Raw genomic sequence first — 9,812 nt, 5'->3', positions numbered from 1 at the left:
TTTACTTAAATTTCCCGCTGTTCCAGTAAAGTTCACTTATGGTTATAAACGTTGCAGTTTACTTTGGTGATATATGTTAAAACAACCACCTTGTTTAATTGTTCAGAACAAACGTATTTTGAGGGAATGAAAGGGAAGGAGAGAATTAGAAAAAGGCAAAGTTCCTTTATTGTTCAGTGTGTTCGTTTTCCTCGCGTGACCTTACACAGCTGATACGGTTAACAGGCATAGCTTAAAGTTAAACTTTAAAGAAACTTGTATATGCTTACAGCGTATCTGGCTAACATATGCCGCAATTACCAAGCATTAGGTATTAAGGAAGGAGAGCAAGTTATAGATATATACCGCACAGTAACCTTACGATTAGAACTGGCCAATAGCCTACTATTAAAACATATAAGATATCATTTACTATAGAGTGTCGTTTTTATTGCATTTAATGCAAGACAATATGTTTATCACTGCCTGGCTGACCACAGGTCTAAATCTGTGTTTACAACGCGTTTAAATAAATCTTGTTGGTTCAGCAGCCATTATTTATGGAGAAAAGCGATCAATATTATTGGCTTTTCTCTTGCTGTCCAAAGTGACGAAAACAGTATACTTGTGTATTGAGAGCTGACTCGTTGAAAATTGGCACACATGTGCACGTGATAAATGTGCCTATTCAGTCAAGTTATTTCAAGTGGATGGGGAATTGGAGATTGGTGAGAAAATCAAACAGTACTAGAATAGACAACTTAGTCAGCATTTTAGTTTATTATATATATATGTTTCTCTCGAACTTTACTTTAGTATATACTTTTCTGCATTATCTTGGTTTAATATATAGAGCAGAGTGGGGAAAATGTGACACTTATTCATTCTATTTACTCTAGTAAACGAAGAAGAATTTTAAAATCGTATCCTTACGACTTCCATAGACTGTTGTTAATTATTCGAAACACGATCAGGATGTTTTTGTGGTTTAGTCAATGAAAGCGAGGCTTACGGTGTTAGGCTTGAAAACCGAGATGTTACGATGTTCGCTTTAAAAAATCTGCTGCCAGGAAACTCGCAAATGACAGAAACACTGTTCGACGAAAAATTACCTATAAGGCTACTTACGTGCCCAATGAACCAACATGCCATTTATTAACGTCTAATCGTTAACCTTTATAGATTTGCATTGTTAGGCATACTGATACTTATTAATTTAAACACACATCAAACGAAATGAACGCAGAAGAACTCAAGAAAGTTCTGGGCCACGGACTCTTTCAAAAGCGAATAGCCTACCTTTTGTTACTGGGAGCTTTGATCGGCACTGCCATGCTCTTTGGTAGCGTGTTTGTCATGTTCACTCCCCCTCATAGATGTTACTTGCCAGAGATAGATGGTAACTTAACGGACCCATCTCCCGATCAGAGGTAACGGCAACAACAATATTATATAGAAGATGATAAACTTATTGATTTGTCAACTGAATGTGTAGGTCTTTATGACTGATTTGATTTGCGAGTATTATATACGGCACTTTTCGTCGAGTGGAAATCGTTTCACAACATTTTTTTCTCGTTTCCAGAAATTAAGTATAAAGACGGGTAGAGCTTTCATTGTATAAAAATGTGACTAATTTTTTTTACTACAGCTGAAGCCACACATTCATTGTAATAATGCAACGAAAAACGATTTTTTGCAGCACGAAACTATAGATTACAAGTAATATTCGCGTTTACAACGTTGAGATATTTTATGACAACTATAAAGTTTTAGTTTTGACAAATTCGTTGACAAACAGCACTTATAGAACACTCAAAGTATAGTAGACAAGAGCCAAAACAATGTATATAGGCGCAATACGATTGTCGCTAAAACACTCGTATGATAGAATACAAAGTCCTTGTGGAACTATATGCCTTTATTTGGACTACGGGTAAATACGTTACAAATTAGGCCACGCCAAGTTGTCTAAGATGTAGAAAACATGTATAACCGTATACCATGTGCTGTAAAACACTAACCAAAAAAGGGTCTAACAAATATTATTCTGTGAAATGTATAGTACGTTGGGGTGGGATAGGACACGTTTTCAATTATTTTTCTTGTCCTAACTTCTATTCGGTAGTAAAGGAAGAACATTCAAAGAATTATACAACTAAAAAGCGTTGTTATTTAAAAAAAATTAAGAAATTTCTAATGCTGCCTCAGATGTCCCATCTTACCCCACCTTACAATAAATATATTATGCCTAAAACGACATCTATCCATCTCTAGTATAAATACAAGTATATCTTGTACTGCGGTAACAAAATGTGACACTTTGTACAAATTCACAGCGTCAGCGAAGATAACCCGTTGAGTTCTTATGTTCCGATTGAATATGATGCGGACGGGGTGGCGCGGTGGAGTGAATGCTATAGATTTGAATATAGAAACTTATCTGCTGTGTTGACAACTACATCAAGTAAGTACTATATACTGTAGCACGCAATATTTTTGTTCAAGATCGCTATAGCCACATTTTGCTTTACCGAATGCACAAAACTGAAGGAAATTGAGATAATTGACCAAGTAACATGAACTACAATCCCCAATGACGCCATAACTGTTAATACAAAATGTAAGTTTATATTCATCAAACTTTACACGAAGATTTAATACGAGAGAGTATTGATAAGACGTTCAGAACTTTTTTAAATCTAGAACCATCGTTACATCGTCTTGGCGCGCAAATTGCAAACATAGTTCTTTGTATTTTTTGTATTCATACAATTATCATGCTTTCTGCAACGTTGACGTTTTCGCAAAACAAATCTACGACTATTAATAATTATCTATAAGTAAATATTGTTTACTCTTGTTTAACATAGGCCCCGCGAACAACATGCCAACTAACAGAACTTTGGTTTATTGCGATCACGGGTGGTTTTTCTACAAGTCTAATGGTGTTATAACAGCGGCCACAGAGGTATGAACATATATTTGCATATGTCACTACACCAAACGTACTGAGTAGTTGTTTATTGAGAAATGAACGACAACAAATACTTAATAGATATAGTGGGGTGGGGGAAGATGGGACAGCTTTAGCACAAAATATATAAATATCCTGGTCGTGTTTTAAACAATTAACAATGGTCTATGAAAAGGTCGCGAGGACAAGGTTTTATAATTCTTTGAATGTTCTTTGTTTACTACCAAAATGTACGAGAAAATAGAAAGAAAAGGTGTCCATCTTCCCCCATCCTACTATATAACACTATTCGGTAAATCGATACCCTCATAATTTAATTTCCCACGGTTCCTAATCGTGTTTTTAAAACCTAACAAGGCTGTACTAGAGTCGCGAAGATACGATTATACAATTCTGTAAATATTTTTGGTTTACTATCAAACAAAACGATAAAATAAAAGGGAACATGCACCATCTTACACCAATATATTATGTTACTTGTTAAAATGAGACGTTTAAAAGTATCATGGGTTTCCTTTTGTAATCTAGTACATTATAAAGTGGTGGAAAATAAAACAACCCTGATTTATGTCCAGATGTATTCATATGCTTTATGTTCCTGTATTCATATGCTTATACATATAGTAGGGTAAGAAGATGGGATACTTTTAGCATATTGTCCAAATATCCTGATCGTGTTTCAAACGATTAACAACGGTTTATGGGAGTTGTGAGGATACAGTTTTATAATTCTTTGAATGTTCCAGGCCTACCAAATTGAAAGATAAAATAGCTTGAAAAGGTGTCCCACTTTACCCCACCCTACTATACATGTTTAAACTTGTGTGGATTTTTGTTAAACGTTTATTATTCTCCACAGTTTGAGTTGGTTTGTGACCGCGCATGGATCACCCCTTTGTTTCCCTCCATACAAATGATCGGCTTCATGTTCGGTTCAATACTCGGGGGAATTATATCCGATAAGTAAGTTAAGTTTTTGATCCGGCGCCGTGGCCCAGTGGTTTAGGCGCTTGCATCGAAACCAAAGTGTCCCCGGTTCGGTGCTCGGCAGCGGTACTAACACTGATCGGCGTATGTGTCCTTGGGCAAGACACTTAACGGACATTGCTCCAACCCAGCGGTCACTAATGGGTTGTCTAAATTGTAAGCCATATCAAATAAAATCATACACAAAGTTGAAAAGTATGGCAACTCGTAAGCACACGAGGATAAAAAATGGTGCCAACAATACGCGTCTGACTGCGATGCGGTGTCGCGGCACCGCACGCAAAAAAGACTTAAATGGGCTTTTCCGGGTGTTGGGGTAATGGGCCAAATCTGGCCTAAATCCCAGGTCCTTGACAAGGACCTCACCCATAAAGAATAAAAAAAAAAAAAAAGTTAAGTTTTTATACTGAAAAACAAACTAAAAATAGAATATAAGACCGAAATTTTGGGCGAAAACTGTTCCTATATGCGACCGACAACACACATATTAACGTGACATATAAAACAGTATATTTGTGATAAATTCCGAAAAGGTGGCCTTGATATATGTGTAGTGCTCATAAAGTTGGACGATTCTCGGAACCAAACAACAAGGGCTAAGAAATACTTACCCGTAAAAAAACAATTCCAAGCATAAATTATAACTTAAGTTTCAGTTCAACTATAAATACGCAACCAAACTAATTGGGTTTTCTTTATAATAGGTACGGACGTCGGAAGGTGATTTTGTTCAGCATGACTTTGGTCAGTGCATCCATGTTGGTCATGGGTTTAGCGCCAACTGTGTTGATGTTGCAGATTGGAGTTTTTTCTTACGGATTTTCAATTATAACACGAGCTGTTACTGCTATGGTTATTCGTAAGTAGATTTCACGTGATGTGTTTAAGAATATGGATTCTTTTGTATTAAATTATAAAGATAGCTGTATATATCTTATATCCCCGTGTGACGGAGCAACCGCAGTAGTTTTAACACTGTCGTTCAGTCTCATATGCCTCGTGGCTTCTTATGTGTTGCCACGAATGTAACTTAGTTAGTAATACAATTTCGAATTTTTTCTTCTAATATAGTGTATGACTGACTATTTAGACGACCACTAAGAAACTAGAGAGTTGAAAAAATGCGCGTAAAATGTCTGGCCCAATGGCGCCAACGCCTAAAATGTTGACAGCCTTAAGCCGCTAACCCGTAAAGTGTGTGAAGCATGCGAGTGAAGCATGCGTGTTAACCTCTTTGCGACGGAGCCGGTAATATATGTCTTTAAGTAGCTCACTGTGAACACTATACACAAATTGCTATTCAACCTAACTATGCACACAAGTTACACGACACTTATTTCACGTTGAATTTTGTAATTTCAGTCAATGAGCTTCTCAGCAACGATAAAAGACGAACGTTTGGAATCTTGGTCTCAGTATTTTGTGGACTGGGTGGTTGTGTATTATCTGTAGTCGCTTACTGCATACCTAATTGGCGATGGATGACTTTGGCAATAGCGATAACATGCACGGCACATTTGCCATTGTACTACTGGTAAATATTAACGACTAATATCAGTAGGATGGGGGAAGACGGAATACCTTTAGCGCATAACATCCCCAAAAAGTGTTTTAAACATTTAACAACGGTTTATGGGAGTCGTGAGGATACGTATTTATATGTTTACTACTAAATTGGATTTTTCTTTGTTTACTCCTAAATGTGACGAGAAAAGTGAATGAAATGGTGTCCAATCTCCCCCACTCTACGATAGTTTACCCTTACGATGTTGCGTATTCGTTTCTTTAAAAGTGTAAATCAGTTTAACCTGTTTTGGTAGACACAACACGCTGTTATAGGCAAAATAAAACAAAATCCAATGCCTAACCAGCAATGTACATTACATACTATTCAGTAACATAATTCTTAATTACCACAGTTTTATACGGGACACATTTGGTTGGCTTATACAAAACAAACGGATAAAGTCGGCAGAGAAATTGTACAAGGAGGTTGTCAGAGTGAACAACATTAACCTAGATGAAGCACTTCTTTCCGATCTAAAGGTTGGTTCATAGAAAAAACTAAAAAAATGGCAGTTTTGAAAAAACAAATTATCTACAAAGTTACATTTGATCCGATAATATATATAAAATGTTGAAAAAAACATTTTTGTATCATTCTTTAGGTATTTCTTTCATAACTTCCCAACCCAGTTAAACCTAATCTACTTTGAAAAGTTACTTAAAGCACTTAAGAATAACATCGTAAGTGTTTACTCTTTTTGTGCCAAGATGGCGCACTCCGCAAGCGGTATTACACCAGCGTTTGGTTAAAGAGAAAAGGTTCACTATTAAAACAATTACACGTATAACTTGTTTTTATGAACGGTAAACGACATATAGTCGCCACTTCCTTATAATACGTGATTTCCTACAAGCTAGGAACCAAACCCGATGATGACGAAAGCAATGACGTCACAAAGGTGGAAAATTTTACATATATCGATTTTGTCACTGTGCCATTTCTACGTAAACGAATTCTGCTTCTTAGTTTTATGTGGTAAGTATTTGTGGTTTGAACGACTTCTACACTGTGAATAGTGGTTTAATTGCTATGTATACGTCAACCAATTAAGTGTTCTTCTCACCCGACGATTTTATCAAAAAATAAGCACCAATTTCGACTATGGGCTGCATTTCAACATGAATAGGTTATTTTTAGTTAAAAGCTGAATAAATATTAGTTAACTGGAGTTGCGAAATGCTTTATTTGACTCCAGGTCGCATTGAAAGACATTACTTTGTTATCTGAATAAAGCATACTTCAGTTAACTGTAGTGATAGAAATCCTGCCATGCTTTCATCATAATTCCATTCATTTACCATAGTAATAAATAAACTGTAACATCCTAATATGATTTATCTATAAAGGCGTTTTAACCAAGAACTTGCAAATATTTTACGCTTCTTTAGAATCGTGAGAACAGAGTTGTATGAGTTTGTGAATATTCTTTGTTTAAATGGGACGATGCAAGAGATTAAAGCATGGGCTATCTTACTCCAAACCACTATATAGTACTGTGGGGTAAGACGGGGCACCTTAAGCATATAATATTCCAATAACTCGATCGTGTTTTAAACAATAAACAACGATCTATATATGATTGTCGTGAGGATACGGTTTTATAATTCTTTAAATGTTATTTTTTTACTACTAAATGGGACGAGAAAATAGAATGAAAAGCGTCCTATCTCCCCACCCTACTATACGTTTCTTCATAACACCCATATAAATTTTATTCAATATTTTGTTCGCAGGTTCTCAATGAACATGGGATTTTATGGGCTTTCTTTTAACACACCAAACCTGGGAGGAAATCGTTTTGTCAACGCTTTCATATCCTCAGTAGTTGAGATACCAGCACAGTTTCTATGTTTTGTGTTGGTTAAAAAAATCGGTTGTAGAATGGGGTTTATATCTACGGCCGGGGCTTGCAGTGTCTGCGTGTTGTTAACACCTTTTCTACAAAGCAGTAAGTTGGTACTTATATGCTATTTTAGACACAGAAATACACACACACGTATATAAACCTTTAAATAAGTAAAACCTACACCAAGCGCTTATTCTATACAGTTTTTCCCACAAAAAGTATTACATGATGTGCTGTGTACTGTATAGTTTATTTATTCCCATCTTTACCCACAAACGTGGGTTGCTTTTATCGTAATCAAATTAATCGGCCTTAATGATAAATCATTACCTCAGCATGTCTGGTATTTAAGGCTAATATTTGTTCAATTAACGCAACAATTATAACCATCTCAAAACGTTGCAATATTTACCTTTAGCAAACCAGGTTGGTCAAGTTATTTAACTAACGCAGCAACTTTAGTCATTGTAATACTGAACAATATTTACTTGCAGCGAACCAGATTGCCGGCGTAGTTTGCGCAATGTTGGGCAAATTTTTCATCAGCGCTCCATTTACCATTCTGTATCTCGTGACTGGTGATCTATTCCCTACCATGTTGCGAACTCAATCTTATGGGGCATGCTCTTTTATAGGGAGAGTGGCGGCCATCATAGTACCGTATGTGCTGTATTTAGGTGAGTAGTGTGGGGAAGACAGGACACCTTTGACACATAATATCCAAAAAACGATACTATTTTAAACAATTAACGAGGGTCTACGAAATTCGTGAAGATACAGTTTTATAATTCTTTGAAATTTATTGTTTACTAACAAATGGGAAGAGAAATATAATGAAAGATGTCCCATCTTTCCCAACCGTACTATATATAGCATATGGGGCACGTTAAGTATACAAAGCATTTTCCATAAGATTTTTAACTTTTTCAGGTAAAACAGTGCACCCGTATCTACCGTACATCGTAATAGGGACAGTCACATTTATATCCGCCATAGCCGCTTTACTACTGCCTGAAACAACAGGAATAAATTTACCGGACACACTTGAAGATGCAAAACAACAGGACAGGTAGGAATAAGTTACTTTTTGCATTAATGGTTTCATACACCATTAATGCTTCGGAAATCTAATAATAACTGTCACAGTAATAAGTACGTTCAGTGTTGAACTGTGTCAAACCGAAAACAACCAGCGCATAACACAACGATTACCAAACACGAAACCTTATCTCGCATATATGCAACATTTTAATCGCAAACCCCCAATTTATCTGTATTGTTTGTTGATCACAAGATTTTTATCGGAAAAATAATCTTTAGACTGTTAGGGGTGGCAAAACGTACCTAAGGATTAAAGCTCATCTTTACTTATAAACTATTATAGTATTCGATTGATGGCGATCAACGCGACCATACATTGTGTTACGAAAATAGGTCGATGAATAAAAACGGAAGCTTTATAACACACACCGGTGTGGCTTAAAATGTACACTAAAATGTTCGTACCTAGAAACACTCTTATAGGCTGACTAAAACGGTCTATATCAAAGTGTCAGTCGTTTCATTACACACGCTTAACGAAAATTTCGATTGGGCATAAATAATACTCAAAACATAAACGTAACGAATAACACCACTTATGGTAACTGTATAACAGGTTTACATTATTGAATTTAAAGACTTTATGTTAAAGCTAACGTTCACAACTATGTTACCAAACAAAAAGCTACAGCTGGGCTCAGGATTCCAACTTTTAAAATAATGCAATTTTTTCAGTCACATGAAATGCTGTCAACCGAAGAAAAAAGAGGAAATAAATGGAAATGAAACTGTGTAGAACCCCAAGCACTGTGCTCTTGTTATGTACTTCATCCGAACAGCTTCATGTCATTATGGTGCAGTCATTAACTTTGTATAGAAAATAATGAAATGCTTTTACCAAGAATTCCGCGGTTTGGTTAATTTAGCTTGTTGCTTTAAGATAAAACCACAATGTAATTTAATTATTCATTGAAACACCTTGGTTTATAGTTGATCATGTTTGTTGTACTGTGACTCTGTAGGGTGAAGGGGGTGGGACACCCTTAGCACACAACATCTCCTGATCTTGTTTTAAACAATTAACAAACGTATGCACATGTGAGTCGTGAGGAGGTTATATATATAGTTCTTTTAATGTTCTTAGTTTACCACGAAATTGTACAAAAAATAGAATAAAAAGGAGTCCTCCTCCCACCCTACTATATGTGTGTTTGTATACAGCCGTGCCGCAAAACGCAACTCGCTTTCAGTAATGTTTACAATAAATGCTTCAATGAATTAGTTTGCTATTTTAGGAGTAACCAATACTTTTGTAAGAATATACGTAAGCACAGAATTTCAGTCACTTCGATCTGTAATATGATCGGCTCATGAATTATATGGTGGCTGCTGGCATTTCATCTTAGTTTGTTTGT

General features: G+C 36.0%; 1 protein-coding gene across 2 annotated transcripts; it reads left to right on the top strand.

Annotated features, from left to right (window-relative positions):
• The first annotated feature begins 830 nt into the window (after positions 1–830).
• Positions 831–9,596, top strand: LOC149729367 (solute carrier family 22 member 21-like). 2 transcript variants are annotated; one of them, XM_089887432.1, is made up of 12 exons: positions 1,131–1,409; positions 2,319–2,446; positions 2,853–2,950; positions 3,816–3,919; positions 4,648–4,802; positions 5,306–5,477; positions 5,863–5,989; positions 6,364–6,485; positions 7,244–7,458; positions 7,851–8,033; positions 8,287–8,425; positions 9,133–9,596. In XM_089887432.1, the coding sequence occupies exons 1-12, from the start codon at positions 1,216–1,218 to the stop codon at positions 9,191–9,193; spliced, it is 1,698 nt and encodes a 565-aa protein (XP_089743558.1). In that variant the 5' UTR covers positions 1,131–1,215; the 3' UTR covers positions 9,194–9,596. The 2 variants fall into 2 exon arrangements, with proteins under 2 accessions (XP_089743559.1, XP_089743558.1); XM_089887433.1 differs by lacking the exon at positions 9,133–9,596 and having other exon boundaries at positions 831–1,409; positions 8,270–8,409.
• The last annotated feature ends 216 nt before the right edge of the window (positions 9,597–9,812 follow it).

Source organism: Ciona robusta, chromosome 10 (assembly GCF_009617815.1).
Source record: "Ciona robusta chromosome 10, ASM961781v2".
In the NCBI taxonomy this organism is placed as follows: domain Eukaryota; kingdom Metazoa; phylum Chordata; class Ascidiacea; order Phlebobranchia; family Cionidae; genus Ciona; species Ciona robusta.
The sequence above is the reverse complement of the archived record's forward strand: the minus strand, read 5'-3'. Positions and strand labels throughout refer to the sequence as shown.